The following is a 22691-nucleotide window of genomic DNA, read 5'->3' as shown; positions in this document are numbered from 1 at the left end:
TAAGCCCTATGTAAGAGTGGTCCTGAGAATTCAGTATTAGAGCATGTAGATGAAAGCTCTTTCACACTGTCAAGCATTAAATAGAAAGGATGAAGTATACACAAAACATAAAGGATTATTGTTTTAAAAAGTTATATATACACATGCAATTCAACATAGTAAATAGGAGCACACATTTTTGAGCTGCTTCACAGATTTTCTTAATTGTTCAGCAGAGGACACCCCGCTGATACTCGTGCTGGGGCCATGTTGGCCCTAACTAACATATTTACTCCTCCCCATCACGGGTTTCTTTAGGTTTGTGATGGTTTCCTTCTCTGCTAGGACCCATAGTTTTATCAGCCAGTTCCACCTGGGTATATTATGATATATACACAGGTGTATATTATGATATATACACAGGTGTATTTACACACTAATATTTTGGTATCCACAATTGAAACCAAGATAATAGGGAGGCACTGCGTCTGTGGAGAGCAGAGCTGGATTAAGAAATATTGTGGTTTAAACATTAAAGACTATGGTGATCACTACTGGCCCCCTCAGGAACAAATAGAAGCAATACTAAATAAAAAAAGTATGACCAATTAATTTCTAAAAATGCCCATTATAATTTACTGCTATTTTCCCCAGAGATTTGATTTGTTTTTAAATTTATTTATTTTTAATTGGAGAATAATTGCTTTACAATATTGCCTTGGTTTCTGCTATACAACAGATTCAGTTCTTTTAAAAGGGTGGGGTTTTTTTTGAGATTTAATTGACATGTAACATTATATTAGTTTCTGGTGTACAGTATAATTATTTGCTCTATGTATATGTTGTGAAATGGTCACAATGTTTAGTTAACTTCCATCACCACAGTTACAATTTTTCTTGTGATAAAAACTTAAGATCTACTCTCAGAAACATTCATATACACAATATAGCATTATTAGCTATAGTAACCATGCTGTATATTACACCCCCGGGATTTATTTACTTTTAACTGGACGGTTTTATCTTTTTATCACCCTAAAAAATATATTTTTTTCCTTTTCTGATGTCCCTTCTGGTACCGAAATCTGTGCTTACTAAGCTGAATCATCCCCAGACTTATACCCTGGAAACCCAAAAAGGCCAAGTAGGGCTAGGCAGAAGCCCGGGTCTCAGGTTTCCTTCCAGCCCTGGCTATCAACACACAGGAGATCTGATGAGTGAGAGAACCCAAAACGTAAGCGTAGCAGAGGATGAAACACAGTGCTCCTAGAATGGGTCTAATCCAAGATCCCAATCTGAGGACAAGCCCAGGGAAGTTAGAGCAGCAAGGAGGGTCTGTGTCCCTAGAGAGGTATAGCAACAGACAGCGAAAACTTGCAAACGTATGCCCAGCTTGCGTAAGTGGCTGCAGTTCAGTTCAGTCGCTCAGGCCCTAAGAACTCGCCTATGAGATGTGACTGGAGGGGGTGGAACCAGACGGAAGGGCGCGGGGCTAGGACCGAATCTCAAGCAGAAGAGGGGAAGGACCCGACCCAGAGGGGTAGGGCGTGCCTGCTTGCTCAGTCGTGTCGGACTTTTCGCGAAGCTATGGACTGTAGTCCGCCAGGCTCCTCTGTCCATGGGATTCTTCAGGCAAGAATGCTGGAGTGGGTTGTCATTTCCTTCTCCAGGGGATCTTCTCGACCCGGGAATCAAACCCAGTCTCTGCATTGGCAGGCGGGTTCTTTACCACTAGCGCCACCTGGGAAGCCCCTACCCAAACGGCTAAGGCTAATTCCCTGGGGAGAAACCAGGGGGCGGGCTCAAGCTTACAGGTAGGAAGAGAGCGGAACTACAGCAGGAGAGAAAACTGGGGCGGGTCAGACCTGGGTAGGGACGGGGAGAAGGCCTGGAAGGCGCAGCAGGCTGAGGCTAGGACCTTCTGGTGGCATCCTCTCCAGGCCAGAGGGAGCTCCAGACCCGAAGGGAGGAGCAGGGGCGTGGTCACGACTCAAGAGACGGGGCAGGGGCGTGTCTAAACCCAGGGGGCGGGGAATGGGCGGGGTCAGAACGCTGGGCCCAGATGATGACGATTTAGTAGCTAAGTCATGTCCAACTCTTGCGACTCCATGGACTGTGGCCCACCGGGCTCCTCTATCCATGGAATTCTCCAGGCAAGAATACTAGAGTGGGTTGCCATTTGAGCCCCGGGCAGATCCAAGCCCAGAGGGCGTGTTAGGGAGAAGTCCAGGACTCCAGGGTGCGCCCAAGTCCGGAGGGCGGAGCAGGGTCTGGTCCGAGTACTGAAGGCGAAGCGCGAGCAGGGATGGGCCGGCGACGACGGTCAGAGGACGGACGGCTGCAGGCCTAGGAAGCGCAGGACCAGGACTAGCAGGCCAAGGAACAGCAACAGCCCGAGCAGCAGCCGCAGGAGCGTCCGCGCGGTGGAGCCGCGGGTCCGCCCGGCTGTTGACTGCACATATCGCTCCACTGCGTCCGCGAAGCTGAACTTGTCTGGCACGTAGCCAAGCTGGGCGCGGGCCTTGGCGATCTGGAAGGTGTGTGTCACGGCCACACTGCGCACCTGCGGGGAGAGGCGGGACAGCCGCGGAGCGGGACTAGTGGGCGTGGGAGGCAACCTTGTTTCACTGGGACGGGAGATGGTAGGGATTCCCCTTGCATCGCACAGCGATTTAAAAGGACCTCCCAAAGTGTTGGATCTTGCGCCTTCGATGTCCTCATGGGGAGGACTTTCTTTCTCTCTTCTGCCCCCATTTTCTTTGAGGGTGTCGCCTCCCCGATGTCTTTTAGGCATCTCCTCTCCCTACTGAATTTCTCAGTGCCCCCAAAGTAAAGGCCCCACCTGTGCACTCCCTTCCCTGCCCTAGAAGATGCTGGGGCTCAGGAGGACCTTGATATATTCTGCCTGTAGCCTGGGTGCAGCTCTCCGGAAACAAGTGTCTCCAGGGGACACCCTGAGCTTTTCAGCCCACAGCTCCAGATCGAGTCTGGGCAGGCAGGTCCCAGGGCACAGTTTTCACTCCCTTGCTGATTAACTAATCTTCCCTAAGAGAGGAATTCAATTATGCAGAAGTGATAACTCTCCAGGGTCTGAGCAACCTTCCCTGCTGGCAGAAGTCCTGGGGTCCACAGGCTTCAAAGGTAGTACTGACAGCTAGCAACTGCTGAACTAGCACCCTGTGCCTGTCGGACTAAATTCTTTCTGGGCCTCGTCTCATTTAATCTTCTGAAATGCTAATACCACCGTCTCCTCTTGAAAATTGATCAGAGAGGTTAAGTGACTCGCCCAGGGTCACACAAGGGAGCCAAATTCTAGCCCATGCCTTTCCCTGCTATGTTAGGACTGGGAGGATACCGTCCCACTTGATTCATTTCTTCTGCTTTAGTTCCTCAGCTGAACACTGGGAAGGAGTCCACTAGCTGCTTGATTCTGCTGTGGCCCTGTAACAGCCCTTGGGGTCAAGCCCCTGATTTTGGATGCTAGTGTGGGGAGAGAGGGAGAGAGGCCAGTTCTTGTCTCTTTTTGCCTCAGTTAGCAAGTTCAGGGGTTTGGGGGATACAGCTGTGAACTAGATAAACAGTGGTCCCAGATCTCAGGCTTGGATATCACCTCCTTTGGGAAACCCTCCCTAACTTCCTCAGAATTGGTTTATGTGCTTCTTTTGTGTACTCTGAAGTTTCTCATCACTTCCCCTGATATAATCCTTATCACAGTGTGTTTAGTTGCCTGGTTGTTGGGCGGTCTTCCTCTTTGGATGGACTGTAAGCTCGTCATTAAATGAGATTATAATCTTTTTGCCCTTCCTAACTTACCAGAGCATCAAGGACAGTCAAATCAGAGAGTGGACTGGAAGGATTTTGCAAATAATACCAAACCCCACTTGTTGCTTTACTGTTTATGAAAGTGAGAGTTAGTCACTTAGTCATGTCCAACTCTTTGTGGACTGTAGCCCACCAGGCTCCTCTGTCCATGGAATTCTCCAGGCAAGAATACTGGAGTGGATTGCCATTTCTTTCCCCAGGGGATCTTCCCGACCAGTGGATCGAACCCAGGATTCCCTCATTGCAGGTGGACTCTACTGGCTGAGCTACCAGGGATTAACAGATTATTACTGTTTATAATCTGCATTAAAACATCCTCTCTTAATAAACAACAAGGGCCTGTATAGCACAGAGAATTATGTTCAATATTCTATGATATGGACATCCCTGGTGGTACAGTGGATAAGAATCCACCTGCCAATGCAGGGGACATGGGTTTCACCCCTGGTCCAGGAAGATTCCATGTGCCAAAGAGCAGCTAAAGCCCGTGGGCTCCAACTACTGAGCCCGCACTCTAGGGCCCACAAGCTGCAACTACTGAGCTCCTCTGCTGCAACTACTGAAGCCTATATACCTAGAGCCTGTGCTGCACACAGCAAGAGAAGCCACTCCAGTGAGAAGCCTGGAAGAGTAGTCCCCGTTCATTGCAAATAGAGAAAGCCTGCATGCAGCAACAACGACCCAACACCACTCCCCCCAGACTATATATATATTTGAAAGTCGCTCAGTCGTGTCCAACTGTTTGCGACCCCATGGATTTATACAGTCCATGGAATTCTCCAGGCCAGAATACTGGAGTGGGTAGCCGTTCCCTTCTCCAGGGGATCTTCCCAACCCAGGGATCAAACCCAGGTCTCCAACCCAGGTCTCCTGCACTGCAGGCAGATTCTTTACTAGCTGAGCCACAAGGGAAGCCCCAAACCATAATGGAAAATATTTTAGAAAGAAGGTAAGGATATATAACTGAATCACTTTGCTGTATAGCAGTAATTAAGACATTGTAAATCAACTATTCAACAACAACAAAAAATCCTCTCTTTTAAACAGTATATGCGAATAGGAAGTAAGGTCAGTCCTACCTTCATTCCTTAGAACAATGGCTGAAATGAATGAAAAAAGGCTATGAAGTCAACTAGAAGGCTGGTTAGTATGTTATAGCCTGGCCAGCAGAGGGCGCCAGAGCCATGGTGCCCAGAAACTTCACAACTAACTAGGGTCCTTTACTCCAAAATTGAACAAGGAAACCTCAAGTAAGGAGAGAGAAAGAGGAGCCAGCTCCCAGCCCGACCACAATTCAGCAGTACCTTGGCAGCCATTTTATGTGAATATGATTCCTGACATTTCACAAGCTAATGGTTAAGCTTGGAATCTTTTAGGTCTGGTCTGGGTTCGAATCTCAGTGCTGCTACATAAGCAAATGGTGATGGGCAGTTTATTTTACCCTCTCCCCCTACCCTAGCCGTGGGTTTCATTTCCTCTCTGTACGTGGAAGTGATAACAGAATCCACAGTGCATAGTGGTTGTCAAGATTAAATGAGAAACACAGTGCCGGGTATTTCATCATCACACAATGCTGCTGCTAAGTCGCTTCAGTCGTGTCTGACTCTGTGCAACCCCATAGACGGCCTCCTACCAGGCTCCTCCATCCCTGGGATTCTCCACGCAAAAACACTGGAGTGGGTTGCCATTTCCTTCTCCAATGCATGAAAGTGAAAAGTGAAAGTGAAGTCACAAAAGTGAAGTCACTCAGTCGTGTCCGACTCTTAGCGACCTCATGGACTGCAGCCTACCAGGCTCATCCGTCCATGGGATTTTCCAGGCAAGAGTACTGGAATGGGGTGCCATTGCCTTCTCTGCATCACACAACAGATGGTCCCTATTTTTATTTTTCTCTTTTCTCTGCTAGTCCAGATGGTTAAAAGCAGAAACCATAGGGAACTGCTTCTTTCCATGGCCCATTTTTGATTCTCTGAGGTGGGGAGCACTGAGCTTTGAGTGTGAAGTCAATTCTAGGTGGGACCTTGGTGCGTGTATGCGTACTCAGTTGTGTCCAACTCTTTGGGACCCTACGGATGGTAGCCTACCAGGTTCCTCTGGCCATGGGATTTTGCAGCCAAAAATACAGTGTGGTTTGCCATTTCCTCCTCCAGGGGATCTTCTCAGCCCAGGGATTGAACCCACGTCTTCTGTGTCTCCTGCATTGGCAGGCGGATTCTTTACCACTGAGCCACCTGGGAAGCCTTGAACCAATCAGTGATTGGTTCACTCTCATGCTCACAGTTTTTCCACCATTAAATAAGATACTAATCTTTTTGGCCTTCCTAACTTAGCAGTGCATCAGGGACAGTCAAATGAGAGAAGAAGGATTTTGAAAATAACACCAAACACCACTGTTGCTTTACTATTTACGATCTGCATTAAAACATCCTCTCTTTTAGGACTTCCCTGCTGGTACAGTGGATAAGCATCTGCCTGCTAATGCAGGGGACATGGGTTCAATCCCTGGTCTGGGAATGTTCCACATGCCTCAGAGCAACTAAAGCCCATGTGCCCTAGGGTCCATGAGCCACAGCTGCTGAGCTTGTGTGTTGTAACTACTGAAGCCCCTGTACCTCGAGCAGGTGCTCCTCAGGAGGAGTAGCCCCTGCTCATCACAACTAGAGAAAGCCTGCATATATCGACGAAGACCTAGTGCACCTAAGAATAAAGAAAGAAATGAAAAAGTAATGTTTAAATAAAAACAAAACATCTCTTTTAAACTCTATATGCAAATAGAAAATGCATCATCATTATTTGAGAACAGTGTCCTTAACACAGTAGGTCCTTAATTAATATATACTTATTCAGTGAGCAGGGATTGTGAGCCTCAAACTGTGAGCCTTGAATCAACAGGCTGTGTGTGCACAGTGACAGCTGTTGGGGAGTAGAGACATTCCAGAAGAATGTCGTGGAACCTGCCTTCAGGAGCCTCCAGTCTGGCTGGGAAGGCAAGCTGCTTATGAGTGAAATGACAGTGATGAAGAAAGGGCTTGGAGCTGTCACCCTTCAGATCAAGAGAGCACAGCCTAAGCCAAAGGCCAGAGGCTGGGACATGATAAATGAGATGGCCCTAGATTTGGGTGCACATAGGAGGTTCTGAGACCTTAGACAAGCATCCAGTTATGGTGTCAGAGTGGGAGTGGAGAAGGGGCAGGAAGGCAAGTGAGGGGCACCAGGGCACAGGGGCTCCCCTCACAGCAGCCCACTTACCTCACTCCGGGTGAGCAGCGGCGGCAGGCTGCAGATGGGCCTCAGGGCCAGATGCAGATACTCCATCACCGTGGCTGTGTGGGGAGAGAGGGACCGTGAACAGGTGCCTGCTCTTCACAAACTCCAAGGAGGCTCTCAGGGGCAAGTCAGCTGGGGGGCATTGTTGGCTTTGCTAGGGGTAATCTTCACTTTGCCAACATTTTCCTGTCCTTGGGATTCCTTTATATCAGTTTCTCAGCACAGCCTGGGGCACCTTGCTTGGTGATGAAATATGTCACAAGTAAGTTGTTATTAATATTAAAAGCCTGACATCTTAAAATAAATCTGAGCGGATTCAAAGTGATATCTACAGGCATGTCTCTCTCTCTCACTTCTATTCCAGTATGCTCTCTCGAGTCAGAGAGAAAGAAGTTGGGGCAGTGATTGAACTCAACATGAGCTTTATACTGGATCACTTTTTAAAAAATGTTCCAGCTTCCCCTACCCTTTTGTACCTGCAGAATGCTGAGATAATAGGTCTGGGATGTGGCTGAGGCATTTCTAGATTTTAAAAGCTCCCAGGTGATTCTACCGTGCAGCCAAGGGTAAGAAGCACTGAGTTACAGTTAGCTCACTGGGAACTGGGAATTTATAGATAATTCACTAAAACTGCCAGAACCTGCAGTTGAAGTTTTCTCAGCTGGGGGTCAGGAGTGTCACTCTTGGTGGCGATGCTGTGCAGGGGAAGCCATTCTGTGCCAGTGCCCTGGGGGACAGAAGTCTGTAAACCCCAGCTTTCAATGGCAAGCATCCCAGTGCTCTTGAAGAGCAACAGATCCAGCTGAGATTTTCCAGGAACTCAGTTATCTGTGACTGAAGGGCCACTTATCCCCTGGGGCTGATCACTCCATGCCTGACACACGCTCAGCATTCCAGCTGGAAGGAGGCCAGCAGGGAGACACTGGGGCGTGAGAGCAGAGACTGACCTTCAGGGTGAGGAGGAGAAAGTGAAAGTGTTGGTCGCTCAGTTGTGTCTGACTCTTTGCAATCCTATGGACTGTAGCCTGCCAGGATCCTCTGTCCATGGAATTCTCCAAGCAAGAATACTGGAGTGGGTTGTCATTCCCTTCTCCAGGGGATCTTCCCCACCCAGGGATCAAGCCTGGGTCTCCTGCACTGCAGGCAGATTCTTTACTGTTGAGCCACCAGGAAAGGGCCAGGGTCAAAACTGAACCTCCACATGTCCCAAAGCAGCCTTAACTCCAGGCTGACCTTGGTGGATGGGGCAGCCTCTCTTCCGCCTGGCTTAGCACCTTCCAGCACAGCAGTGGGGCTGGGAGTGGGCTATGGAGTCAGCCGAGCCCAGTGTGAATTCTGCATCTCCTGCTTTCTCAGCATGGCACTGTGGGCAGGCTGCTAACCTCTCGGGGCCTCAGGTGCCTCATCTTTACAATGGGCCTAATCACACCTACCTGGCAAGTGGGATAGAGTTTAAACAGGGCCAGGACTAGGGTGAGGGGAGTAAGGTGCCTCGAGGGCAAATTTAAGGAGGCACTTGCTCTCAGGGCTGGGCAAGTGCAGATCAGGCTTAGAGCATTTGACTCCTGAGAGTGTAGGTTTCCTTAAATTTTGCACCCTCATGGGCCCCACTCATTTCAGCTAGGTCCTGGCTCTGGGTTTAAAATGAGGTAATGCATTGATGCTTTCTGAACTGTGGTGTTGGAGAAGATTCTCGAGAGTCCCTTGAACAGCAAGGAGATCAAACCAGTCAATCCTAAAGGAAATCAATCCCGAATATTCATTGGAAAGAGTGATGCTGAAGCTGAAACTCCAATACTTTGGCCACCTGATGTGAAGAGATGACTCATTAGAAAAGACCCTGATGCTGGGAAAGATTGAAGGCAGGAGAAGGGGATGACAGAGGATAAGCTAGTTGGATGGCCTCACCAACTCGAGGGACATGAGTTTGAGCAAGCTCTGGGAGATAGTGAAGGACAGGGAAGCCTGGCATGCTGCAGTCCATGGGGTCACAAAGAGTCTGACACAACTGAGTGACTGAACACGGGGACAACAATGCATGTACCTCTGGCACATGGAGGGTTTTCACACACACACACACACACACACGCACGCACGCACGCACACACACACACACACACACACACACACACACACTCCCTTACCTGACAGGTAAACCCAGGAAGTAGGAACCTGGATCCAGGGCTGGCTGTACCCCAGCTTCTCAAACTGCAAGGAAACATGGCTTGAGGCGAGAAAACAGAACCTGAAGGGCTAGCGTTGCAGAGGCCACACACTGCCTTTACCCCAGAGTCATCAGAGCACCTCCTGGCCCCTCCTCAGCTGCCCACCAGAGCGGGCAGACCCCACAGCCAGCCCTACGTTTACACCAGTCAATAAATGAAATCCATGCTATAACCTGGAAAACTAAGTGGGAACTGGCTGCAGAGTGGGTTTTTTTTTTTTAACTTGGGCTCATTCCCACCATTTAGTTTTTTACATCTGCTTCACCCAAACACACTCTAAGGCACTTATATAGAATTCACGGTAGCCTGCCAGGCTCCTCTGTCCTTGGGGAGTCTCCAGGCAAGAATACTGGATGGGTTGCCATGCCCTCCTTCAGGGGAATCTTCCCGCCCCAGGGATCAAACCCACATCTTTAGCACTGGCAGGCAGATTCTTTACCACCAGCACCACCTGGGAATGTATGACCCAGGAATTCCACGGCCAGGTGTAGACCCAAGAGAAATGAGAACGCATCTCCATACAACTATTTATACACAAATGTTCATAATAGCATTACTGATAACAGCCCGCAAATGGAAAACTGAAATTTCTATCCACTGATGAATGGATTAACAAAATTTGGCATATCCACTGAATGGAATTTTTTTTTTTTTTGGTAATAAAAAAGAATGCATCACTGACAAGACACACCCACAACATAGATGAACCTTGAAAACATTATGCTAAATGAAAGAAACTTAGCACAGAGCCCAAACGTTGTATGATTCTGTTCACAGGAAATGTCCAGAACAGGCAAGTCTATAGAAGCAGGGAGGAGGTTAGCGATCGCCTGTGGCTAGGGGTGGGGTGGGATGGGACGGAAATAGAAATGACAGCCAAAGAGTCTGGTTTTTGGAGGGGTGCTTTTTGGGGAAGGTGACGAAATGTTCTAAAATGTGTTTCGGTGATGGTCAGACAACTCTTAAATTACTAAAAACCACTGGCTTGTATGCTTTCAATAGGTGAACTGTATGGTCTATAAATAATATCTCAATAAAGTTGTTAAAAGTTGAGATGCAAAGAGCCTGAATGCCCCTAAGATATATATCCTCCAGTGTGGGGTTTCTGGTCGACTGCTTCAAGGAGTCTGTAAGCTGCTGGGAGAGGAGGCCGGGATTCTCGGAGTGGGGAGGAGAGTGGGCAGCGCCTCCCTTTGTGCTTTGTCCACCTTCTACTTAGCTCTTTCAGTTCAGTTCAGTTCAGTTCAGTTCAGTTCAGTCGCTCAGTCGTGTCCGACTCTTTGAGACCCCATGAATTGCAGGCCTCCCTATATAGTACGGAGGTGGGGGGCCCACAAGCCAAACTTCACAAGACATCCACATAAATCAGGACACAGGCTGAGAAGGACTGTGGCAAACTCGGGGAGCTCCTGGCCTCCTGAAGGGGTGGTCATGACCCAGTTCCAGTGCCTCCCAAGTGGACACGGTTGCCAGAGCTGGCCTTTAATGTGAAACCTTCTGAGCTTTTGGAAGGAGGAAAAGTGACAGGGAAAGAAGACGTGGGGATCCTGGAATTCTCACTTGGGTTGGTGGCGTTGTCTGGGCACCTACCAGTGGAGCCATCCACTCGAAGAGGTTGACGCTCTCCCCGTCATTGATGTAGTACGCCTGCCCACTCTGAGGGGACACGTGGGGAGGGGGATGTCAGGCACAGGGCCATCACTGGACCCCGTCCTCCTGATGGCTCCTAGCAGCTGCCCCAACTCCCCATTCTCCCGAGCAGCCCTGGAGAAAGATCTGGACAAGTCCCTTTGCATTCTGGGGCTGCCAACTGACTAGCTGTATGACCTCGACGGAGTCACTTAAACTCTCTGTGCCTCAGTTTCTTCATCTGAGAAATGGGAGCATAATAATGGGATCTCCCTCTTGGGCTGTTCTAAAGGTGAACTATAACAATATATGTAACATGCTTAGCATTTGGTGACTGTCACTCTGGGATCAACAACACCTGCCTCCCAGGGTCATCAGGAGCTAACGATGCTCTAAAAAGGATCAGCCACCCCTCAGCTTTCCTGGGCTGAGAAGCCCATGAGGCAACTTGAGCTGGGGAGATCTGCTGTGTGTGAGCCAGGAATCCCCTAGGGATGGGGGGCGCCTACCTGCAGCCTGGGGGGTAAGGAGGGGGAGCACTGCAGGAGACTCACGGCCACGTGGCCCTTGGCGGCGGTGAGGGCTTCGGCGGCCAGCACGTGTGCCTGCACCAGATTGCGAATGTGGACCCAGTTCATCCGAGACCGTCGGTCCCCAAATCGGAACATGAACAACCTCTTCTTAATGTAGCTCTGGTGGAGAGGGCACAGGGTAAGAAACACAGATGAAGCCTGGAATGGCTTTTAATTCCATCTCCGTGCAGATGGCTCCCAAATTTCTAGCTTCAGGCCAGACCTCTCCCAGCCCCACTAAACCTTCCTGACAGACATCTCCACTTGGTGGCCCATTTGGTTGCCAGATAGACGGGGCAGACTTGCCCTGTCCTGTGAGTGCCCGACCCCAACTGGCCACCCCTGCTTCCCCTCAGCCCACAGCACCCAGGGCTAAGGCCAAAGCTCCGCAGCCCCCTCTGGCTGTCGCCTCCCTCCCTCTCTGCACCCAACCCATCTGTAAACCCAGCTGTCTCAGCTGTTACAATCAGACCAGCATCTAGCCACTCCTCCCTGCCTTGACTGCCACCCTCCTCTCTCACCTGGACACTGAAATAGCCTAACTGGTCCCCCGCTTCCACCCTCAGCCCCTGTGGGCTGTTCTCCATGCAGCTGGGGATCTTTTTGAATCCGAAGTCAAACCACGTCTCCCCTGCTCAGAACCTTCGGGACGCCTTGCTGGCAGGTCAGATGGCTAAGGAGACCCTTCTGCTCTGGACCCAGCTACTCTCTGATCTGTCTCCCACCGAACCCCGTGGTCTCACTCAGCTCCAGCCCTCGGCCTCCTGCCTGGAACATGCTAGCAGGTTCACGCCTCAGGGCTTTGGACCTCCCGTGCCTTCTGCCTGGAAGGTTCTGCCTACCTGTGTGATAGACCGGGTCACCTCAAGGTACTCAGTGTCCCTGCTCAAAGAGGCTCCCTGACTGTTGGCACCCTCGCTTTCCCCCACCCCATTGCACTTTTCCTCCTTCTCCACAGTCCCCAGCACCTTCGAATATTCCTTGTCATGAAAGGTGTTTATTCTGTCTCTCCTCCTGTGAGAATATAAAGCCCACAGGAAGGGGGGCAGAATTGTCTATTTTGTCGACTGTTAGTCACTCAATTGTGTCCAGCTCTTTCTGACTCCATGGACTGTAGTCCACCAGGCTCCTCTGTCCACGGGATTTCCCAGGCAAGAACACTGGAATGGGTAGCCATTCCCTTCTCCAGGGATCTTCCCGACCCAGAGCTCGAACCTGGGTCTCCTGCATTGCAGGCAGGTTCTTTACCGTCTGAGCCACCAGGGAAGTACATCCACAAACCTGGAACTGGTTTTCACTTCCAGCATTGTGCCCAAACTCTCTCCTCTATTTGGATCACCTTCTCTTCACTACCCACTTTGCTTGGTTAGCTCATTCCCTATTCAAACAGCACAGGTATCACTTCCTCCAGGAAGCCCTCCTGGACCTCCCCTGCCAGGCCCTCTCTGCTATCCTCCTGTCTTCTCCCTCTCACCTCAGCCCTTACCACTCTGAATCTGTGACTGTGGCACCTGTCTCCCTGACTAGGCTGTGAGAAATCTGAGGACAGGATCCAGAGCCCCTTGCAGCCATATCCCTGGCACCCAGCCTTGTTTGGAGAGGGGCTTTCTGGGTGAAGACCCTGGTGCCAGCAGCATGAGATGAGCCCTCTGGCCCTCAGGGAGCCCACATCTGAGCAGGGCAACAGTTTCCTCTGCCTCTCTGGGGTTGTAACTCCATGTCTTCTCTATGGGTACCAGGCCTGGCTGGAGTACCCTAAGAGCTCTGTTCCTGGTGGGCCTGGTGGGGGCAGGAGTGCTCCCAGAACTGAGAGTCCCCCGCTGGGACACTGACCCAAGACTGACATGGGGACCATGGGTCCTCATTCACACAATTTCAGCCAGGATCTCCCCGTGCCTCCGGCCTCTGGTTGGAACAACGTACCGCCACACGGGGCAGGTGCCTCTGCTCTTCGGGGCCGTAGATCCCTGGGGGTCGGAGCACGCATGTCCTCAGAGAGCCTCCTCCTATGACACAGGGGAGCGCAGTCAGGGGCCTAGAAAGGGGTGGATGAGCAGGAAGGGGGATAGAAAGGCTGTCCACATTTCTTGGTCCTTACCTGGACAGGTTAGTGGGATAGGCAGGTCCTTGGAGTTTTCTCATTCAATTAATTATTCTCTCAGTAGATCAGCTAGTCATTCAACAAACACTATTGAGAATCATCCCCCTCCCCACCTGCTCTGCACTGGGTCCTGGGATGCTGTGAAGAATCCCAGGAGGACCAAGAAATGGTCCCTGAACTCACAAAACTCACAGGCCAGTAACAGAGGCAACACCTGTGTGCGTGGCCTATGAGAGTTTAACCAGCTCTGATGGACGTGATTGCCTTTGACTCCCACGAGAGTCCTACTGTGCCCATTTTACAGATGTGCACAGACCCACATGCCCTCATGCCAATAGCTGTAGCTCTTTCTTTCTTCTAGTCACAGGTAAGGTCCATAGGGCTCTCAGAGAGGTTTTACTATGCATCTGGCGCTCTCATCTGGTGCTCTGGTAAGCCTGGAATTTTCCCCTCCAGGCAGCCCTATGAGGTGGGAGATGTTATTATCCCTGTTTTATGGATAAAGGAGCCAAAGCTCAGAGAAGAGATGTGATTTGCCTAAGGGCACACAGCTCAACCTAGTAGAGCTGAGATGGAGATCCAGGTTCAAGCTCTTTCCACCAACACCTCTGGTGACACAATACTAACAACTCAGCTCCCTGACCTTCAGCTCTCTCAGTCTTGGTCTCTTCACCTGGAAAATGGATGCTTTGTAGCCAGTGGTTGCAGTTACCCTTTCCAGACAACCAGAAAGGAAAAGACTAGAGCCATCAGCATGAAAGCTGGAGGTCTGTTCCCCCTCTCTGCTGTATCAGCAGAGTATCCAGACTAAGACAGAGCTTGGTCCGGGGCTTCCCAAATTCTCTGTTGAGGGGTCCCCATTGGTGGAAGTGGGAGCCTGTCACCCTGTTGGGGGAGGTCTAAGGGTATATAACCTGAAGAGCTGTCCCAAACATATTCAAGTCTTAAGAAAGTCTACAAAATTTTCAATTTATTCTATTTTTTTGTTTGTTTAATTTATTCTAATTCATTTAAAAAATTTTTTCAGTTACTATTTGTAAATTATTTGACTCCCAACCCCATCTCCTTAACTGAGATAGTGCCTCCTGGTAGATGTTCCACTACCCCAAGGCTCAGGTTCCCCAAGCAGCCTGTTCCCAGTTTGGGGAGCTGAGTGTATGCCATCCTCTGGGACCAGAAGCCCACCTTTCTTTGGGAGCTCCTTCCCCTTTGCACCAGATCTGGGGGTGGAGGGGAATGTCAGTCTAGATACACTTCTCTTCTCTGAGGTGGCATTCCAGGACCCAGGCTGAGCCAATGCCATCTTCTCACCCAGGAACATAATTCTGTGCATCCGACTAACGTGGGATCTAAAATCCTAAGAGTGGGCTCACCCTGAGAGACTGATCACCAGCTCCTGCCTCCCAGGTCCCTGGAATCACCCCGACCCTGTCGCTTCTAAACCCTGGTGGTCATTTTTCTGGATGATATTTTCCAGAAGCTATCACATATCGTTCCAGTATAAATTCCCTTTTCTTCATAAATTAGCCAGGGACGGTATCACCAGGTCATAGCCTGCTCCTGACTGCTCCATAGCCACCCTGACTGTTCCTTCTCCAACACCCTCACTTAACAATGAAGCCCAATATAGTGGGTTGAATGGTGGGCCCCGAAAAGTTATGTCTGTGTCCTGGAACCCATGGATGCTACTCTACTTGGAAAAGGGGTCTTTGCTGATGTAATTAAGAATCTAAACACGAAACTATCCTGGATTATCCTGTTGAGCCTTAAATCCAGTGTCAGGTGGCCTTATAAGAGACTCACAGAGGGAGAAGAGGAGAGGCCACATGAAGACAGAGGCAGAGACCAACACCAAGTGACGCAGCCACACACCAGAGATAGGACCCCAAGCTCCTGGAGCCACCAGAAGCCGGAAGAGTCAAGGAAGGATTCTCCCACATGCATCTGGAGGGAGCGCAGCCCAAATGACACTTGGCTTTCAGACATCTGACTGTGAACTATGGGAACCATGAGAGAAGAAATTTCTGCTGTTTCGAGCCACCACGTTAGTGGTGATTTGAAATGGCAACTCACTCCAGTATTCTTGCCTGGAAAAATCCATGGATGGAGGAGCCTGGAGGGCTACAGTCCATGGGGCCGCAAAGAGTCGGACACGACTGAGCGACTTCTCTTTCTTTCTTTTCTTTCTCCAGGACACACACGCACCCAGAGACGTGAAGACACAGCGCCTTCACGTGGAGCTGGGGTCTGCAAGTCTCAAGACTGTGCTATAGGGCCCAGGCTGCTCCATGCCAGCCTAGAGGCAGAGTCTCTCAGGGACCAGCTGGGGGAGCAGGGACTGGAAATTACCCAGGGAGACTGTGGCAGGCCTCCTGTGAGGCAGGTATCAAGTGAGCTTTTCTGTAGACAGCCTGGAGCTAATTTTAAACTCTGGGTCACCTGGGCATGGGATGGGGGGTGGGGGAAGGCTGGTCGGGCTGCAGCTGACATTGACCAGTGGGGCACTGGGCGGCTACATCACAGAGGGGTGGGGCCCAGGGTATCCATGACTGTCCTGACCATGGAAAGCTGGGGATGCTTGTATAAATAATTCTCAGCTGGAGGATTAGGTGTCTGACTTGTAGGAGCACTGGTCCAACCCTGATAGAATTCTACTGCACAGGCCCAAACTCCTGGGAAACCCAGCTGGATGTTCCCTCTGGGATAAATAACTGAGGTCTGACAGGCCCAGGGTGAGGGGGTGAGGTGGGGAGGATTTTAGGGGAAAGTGTTCATGTTCAGAGACCACAGCCGCAGCTAAGTGGAGCTCAGTGGTTAAGCCCCAGGCTCTAGTGTTAAACTCCCCTGGGGGGGACAGGGTTTTTTTCAAACCCCACCTCTGCCACCTAAGAGCTGTGTGACCTTGATCTAGGTCAGTTAACCTCTTAGCCTCAGTTTTCTCTCCGGTAAATTTGGGGATTATGATACTGAGCAACCTTCACCCTCTAAATCCACTTGGCTCCTGAGTTTAGATAGTGAGAGAAACCAGCTTTTCTGATTCTTTTTAGTTTCTGAATTTCAGAGAGCAAATATAATTTGGATAGCAAGGACTTTATCTGAATATATTTGACTCCCGAGTTTGGAAAGAAACTGGGTCTCTTATACAAATGCTGTCAAGAGATAGAAGACTTTTGCTGAAAGGTGGTGGAGCTAGGATTTGAACTCAGTTCAGTCTGATGCCAGTATGTGGGTGTTTAGCCACTGCACCATGCTGCCACCTGTCCTTATTCTATTATTATTTCTTTATGACAGTATGATAAGAAGAGGCAATCCAGTTGGGCGGCCGAGGCCAATTTTTCTGGGAGTTCCTGAAGCGTCCTTCACTTGCACAGCCCTTCCAAAGCGCCACACCTCACTACATATTCAGAAATTTGTACTCTTTTTATCTAGAAGAGGATTCTCCCAAACTGGATGCCCTCCTATGTGGCAGAAAAGAGGGCTAGACTTGGGCTAACCCAAGTGTCTCCCCACCAGACCATGAGCAACGTGAGGGCAGAGACTGGGTCTGATGTTTTCCAGGCTGTATCCCTGTTGGGTGTGGATGCTCAGAATTTGTCAGATGATGAATGTCCAAGGCCCTGGGAAAGTGTCCTTTAGAAGGAAGCTGGGCCTCAGAAACATACCAGCTAAAAGTGAGAACAGCTCATGTGCTTCAGGGAGGCAGTAGGGGACACACATGTTGGCTGTGAGCAGGCCCCCAGTACTTACCTGGGAGAGGCGTCCCATTGGCCATGAGGATCAACTGGTCAGCGATGGCTTTGGTTCGGGAGTAGTGGTCTGTGTGCTATTCAAGGACAGGGAGAACAGAGCCACCAGATGGGGTCAGGGATACTGCTGATCACACTGCCCAGCCCTCCTGGCCCCAGGGCTGCACTTTTGCTTCTGACCATACGGGAGGGAGTTCACTTCTGGGACCCCCCACTGGGAAATGGCCAAGGAGCCCTACCGCCGTTCCTCTCCCTCCAGGTGGGAACCACAAACAGAGGAGAGAGTTCAGAGCAGTAACAATGGAGCTTCCCGTCAGCCACATCGCCTGCCCTGGGACATCGGCTGCGTTGGGATGTGGATGCTGGATGCGTGTCAGATGGACCATTTACATGGAATCCTCGTGCTCACGTGGCATTTTCACATAATCGTCTCGTTTCCAGCTCTCCACATCCCCACAGAGTGGTGTTATCATGCCCAGGTGAAGAAGGAGAGCCTCCAAGTGAAGTGATTTTCTCAGAGTCCCACAGTAGAAAGTCGCTTTGCTATTTCAAGCCCAGGTTGGTGTGATTTCAAAGCCCTTGCAGGCATGACTGAAGTAGGAGAGGGCTTGAACCATGTCGTTTGGGGACTCTTTGTTCCTGGGTCTCACCCTGAGTTGTGAAGTTGACCCTGGCTCTGCCCATCCCTGCCCTTTGAACTGTGGGTCCCAGGTCCACCCTGCCCACCTCTCCCAGAAGCCAGATACCTTCTCCAGGGGGAAATATGGCACAGAGTCCTCATCACCTTGTTCTATAGGCTTCCCGCCGAATGCGACATTGACGGTGCTGGTGTAGACAAGCCTTGGAACCCGCTGGCGGACACAAACTGCAGCGACAGGTCACACAGCAACACACACACACACACACACGGCACTGATGTGAGCAGAGAGTTGTCTGAGGGGTGCCCCTGGGGACCTCCTTGGATGAGGCCTCCACCCACCCTCCAGCACACATCCTGCCTCAGGAGGGAAGGGCCTCCTTCCCTTAACTTGGGGAGGGGTCACCCCCCTGCTCTGAGAGTCCCTGGGGGCCAGGCTGCCTCACTCTTCCTTCTCAGTGTGGCTGCCTTGCCAGGGACAGGTCAGAAGAAAGTCTCACTCAGTGGGGACATAAGGAAAATACACTCTAGAATCAGAGAGAAAAACAGGATGGAGGACAAGGCAGGACATGCCCAGAGAGCCCCGAGGTGGGTCTTCTCATTTGGAATTTCAGCAGCTTTTCTTGCTCCCAACCGCTAAGCCCTCTGCACAAACTCCACTCCTATGCCCCCAGACACACTGAGGTCACACTGAGCCCCATGCCAGGGCCTGGGCACGCCTGCAGAACAGGAAGGATGTGCTGCCCACAGACCCTCCACGGGGGAGGGCAGGGGGTGGGAGGAGGTTCCCACCTTTGTCCCCCTGCTCTGTCCCCCAGAGCTGGGCCTGCAGCAGCCCAGGTGAAGAAAGAAGCGGCAAACACACAGCGGGTCACACTCTGCTCTGAGCGCCTACCATCGATCACTAGTTTGGTGCCTCCAACGTTTATAGACTCAATCTGCTCTTTTTGCAGCTAAAAGGCAAGACGGCGGTGCGAGAGTCGAGGTGCTGTCTCAGCCCTGTAGCTGTGGCTGTGTGGCTGGGCTTGGGTGGGGCAGGGTAGGGGGCTGCAGCTCAGAGGCAGGGGTTCCCAGGGGCCCCTGGTAGTGTGGGGGCCCTGGGCTCTAGTGCCCCTCTCTCCTCCCATTTGCCTGGGCTACTGGGGAGTCTCCACCCCCCATCTGGCTGTCAGCTCCCTCACCTATAAAGTGAGGGAAGAGTCCCTTGGATGGTTGGCAGGATTTAATAGGCCCCATGAGAGGACCTGATGCAGGGCTTCACACAGAAAAGAGCCTCAAATATGTTGGATTGCTTCCTGGCTCTAGATGTTTCAGCTTCCTTATCCACAAGACAGAGACAGTAATACTGCCGTCTACCCCAGTGAGAGGTGTGAAAAATAATATCAATTGGGCCACAGTGAGAGTTGCTTGTGTGTCAGGGACACAGCGAAGCCTTTACATCTCATTTAATGCCTACAACCACACAGGGAAGTGGGTTCCATACTGATTTTCAAGCTCTATTTATTCTTGTTGCAGTTGTTAACTATTCAAACAGTAAAACTAGTATGCAACGAAGAAAAATTCCTCTCCCGTTTCTAATACAAATGTGAGTATATGCCTTTTATTGAAAAAAAAAAAGTGTCAAATGTGTTTTCATACCTTGGAAATTGTTCTGTTATCAGCACATATTAAGTTACCTCATTCTTTCGCCTTCTTGTGAATGGCTGCATAGAAGTTCATTGTTAGGCTATATCACAATTTATTTAAATAGTCCCCAGTAGTGGGGCATTTTGGTTAGTTCCTATTTTGTTATTGAAACCAATGCTGCAAATACATAAGTAAGTGTAGTTTCTGAGTCAAAGGCTGTTGTATGCTTTGACAGACACTGTTACACTGCTCTCTGGGGAGGATGTGACATTAGCTCTAGCTGTGTCTTCACTTAACAGATGAAGAAACAGAGGCTCAGAGAGGTTAACTTAACTTTCCTAGTCACACAGCTAGACAATGGCAGAACTGCCACTTGGTCTCATGAGCCAAATGTAGCCCAGACCCTCCCAGGAATAGGTGAAGAGGATAATGAATGCCCAGGGATTAGGGGGGCGGGCAGAGCCAAGACCTAAGCCCATAGTGTGTGGGGGGGTCTCACCTGCTCAGCACCAGACATTCCGTAGGAGGCCACGTGGAAAACACAGTCCACCCCTTTGAAGGTATGGTACAGGGCTTCTGCACTGCGGACATCAGCCTGGAACAGCAGAAGGACACGGAGGTAGGAGGTCTGGGCCCAAGGTAATCAGACGTTACAGCTGTGGCAGGTCCCAGAGCCAGCCCCCTGACCCCACCCAGGCCCAGCATCTGCAGAGCCCGAACAAGCTGTGGGGCAGGATTTACTAGATAATTCCACTGGGCGTCCGTCTTCATCATCATCAGCCCCCTCTATGGAGCTAAGTCACAGAGAACGTGCTCAGAGTTTTACACGCACTGTCTCCTCAACTCCCCACAAGTCTCTAGTGAAGCAGATACTGTTGGTGTCCCCTTCCTGTGGATGAAGACACGAGGCTCAGAGGTATGGAGCCCTGTGGCCGTGGCAGCCCAGTTGGGAGCTGGAGTCTGACTCTAGAGCCTGTGCTCTTCACTACCAGCCACTGGTTACACATCAGACACCAACCCCTGACCTCCACCACCAGCCTGCCCCCCGCCTGTCCCCCAAGACCTCATCACTGCACCTGGATGAACTCGGTCCCTGGGCACAGCTCCCACTGGGGTCTGCGGAGGTCGAGCAGGATGACAGAAGTGCCGCTCTTGGCCAGGCTGGAACCCAGGCTAAAGCCCAGGTAGCCTGCTCCTCCGGTGACCACAACCTTCTGCCTCGAGGCCTGCCCAGGGGTGGCCTGAGTCTTCTGCTGTTGATCTGGTGTTGGGATTGTTATTGGCTCACTGGGTCTTTGCCCAGCTCCTGATCCCTGCCTGGGTCCAGGCCCTACCTCTTGGCCAGGGGAAGGTGAAGCTCCTAAATTAGGCACTGACCCAACTCCTGAAACAGCAGTAGGCCGCTGCCCAGGACCCGACACTGCTCCAGACCCTTGTCTGGGTCCCAGAACATCACTAGGCCCCTGCCCAGGGCCCGACATTGCTCCAGACCCTTGTCTGGGTCCGAGAACATCACTAGGCCCCTGCCCAGGGCCCGACACCGCTCCAGACCCTTGTCTGGGTCCCAGAACATCACTAGGCCCCTGCCCAGGGCCCGGCATTGCTCCAGTCCCTGGCCCATGTTCTGTAGCAGCACCAGGCCTTGATCCAGGTTCTAGAACTACACCAGACCCCAGCCCAGGTCCAGACACATTCCCCAGACCTGAGACCCCAACCCAGGCCTGGCAGACAGGGCAGCTCTGCTGGCCCCGTCCTGCAGCTTTGCAGGCCTCTGGGGAGGAGCCTGCCGGGTTGGGCTTCATCTTCTACTGAGCCATGTGGACGCGGGATCTATCCACCTGTAGGGAAAAACAGAAGAGCATATGCTCTAGAGCTGTCTTGAGTCCTGTGGATTATCAGACTCTTGGGGGCCTAGGGGACTGGCTGGTGGGAATTAGAGACCCTCTGAGTTCCCAAATCTATCCCTGTTGGAATCTTGAGAACTTCCAAGGTGGCTGCTGCCTTCCTCAGAGAGTCAGAGACAAAGCAGCCAGGGTCTTGGGATTCACAGCTCAGGAACCCAAGGCCCAAAGCCACACCACATGGCTGAGATTTACACCAAGCATTCCCGACTTCTCTACCAGCTCCTTAAAAGCCCGGTTCCCATGCAGTATTAGAGGGAGATGGATCAAATTGCGCCACCTGACTGGGGAGGGTGGGGAGTGGCGCGGTGGTCACTGCTTTTTGATGGGGAAATGGGGAGAGCTTCCTGGAGGAGGAAAGAAGGGAGGAGCCACATGGGATCCAAAGGGCCTTGGTAACTTGTACAAGGGCTGGACCACCTCTGCCCTGGCAACTGCTGCTTCTGGTTCTCCCAGGTTCCCAGTAGTACAGCTGGCTGACACCACAAGGCTTGCCCAACCCCCTGCAGGCTTCAGGATATGGTCTGCAGTCCTTGGGGTCCAGCTCTGAGGATCCTGACCTCCTCACTCAAGACTTAAAGCGAGCCAGGCTGTCAGTCACTGTCACCATCATCTCACCCCCTACCTCCTGCTCCACCTGAGGATGAGGCTGGACCACAGGCTGGATCACCATTATCATCATTAATAACAGCAGCAATGTGTACTGTGTACTCTGGGTCTACCAGAGTGTGCCAGGCCCTGTGGATACAGAGAGAGGTAAACTCTGCTCCGTGTGGCACATAATGGCTATTAAAAAAAGAACAAGTGTGAGGGAGGGGACATATGTACACCTATGGCTGATACATGCTGCTGTATGGCAGAAACCAACACAATATTGTGAAGTAATTATCCTTCAATTTAAGATAAATTAAAAAAAGAACAGGTGCAAATGTGTGACTGAGCGATGGGCCCACAGGTGTTGCTGGTGGTGGTCACAGGGCAGAGTCTGGGACCGCTGTATGGTATCTTCTAGTCTCCTCTGCCACTGTCCTGCTGGCCATAGTTCTGAGTGAGCGATATAGTCAGGCGCCATACAAGCCCTGGCACTCACGGGTGTAACAGGGAGGGGAGACACCCCAGATCTCAGTCGTCACAGAGTATGAGTCCAGGTCCCCCAGCAGGAGGGGGAATGAAACCACAGAGTGGA

General features: G+C 51.1%; 1 protein-coding gene across 1 annotated transcript; it reads right to left on the bottom strand.

The window, feature by feature from the left end:
- SDR42E2 (short chain dehydrogenase/reductase family 42E, member 2) lies at positions 1693–21399 on the bottom strand. Its single transcript, XM_013974992.2, has 11 exons — positions 20681–21399; positions 20104–20199; positions 18874–18931; positions 18088–18206; positions 17343–17418; positions 13418–13500; positions 11477–11614; positions 10884–10949; positions 9213–9276; positions 7051–7124; positions 1693–2542 (listed from the first exon to the last, which is right to left on the bottom strand). Exons 1-11 carry the CDS (start codon positions 21203–21205, stop codon positions 2303–2305), a joined length of 1539 nt encoding a protein of 512 aa, XP_013830446.2. The 5' UTR covers positions 21206–21399; the 3' UTR covers positions 1693–2302.

The sequence above is a fragment of the Capra hircus genome, chromosome 25 (genome assembly GCF_001704415.2).
Source record: "Capra hircus breed San Clemente chromosome 25, ASM170441v1, whole genome shotgun sequence".
NCBI lineage: Eukaryota > Metazoa > Chordata > Mammalia > Artiodactyla > Bovidae > Capra > Capra hircus.
Note: the sequence above shows the minus strand (reverse complement) of the source record. Positions and strands in the feature narration are given on the sequence as shown.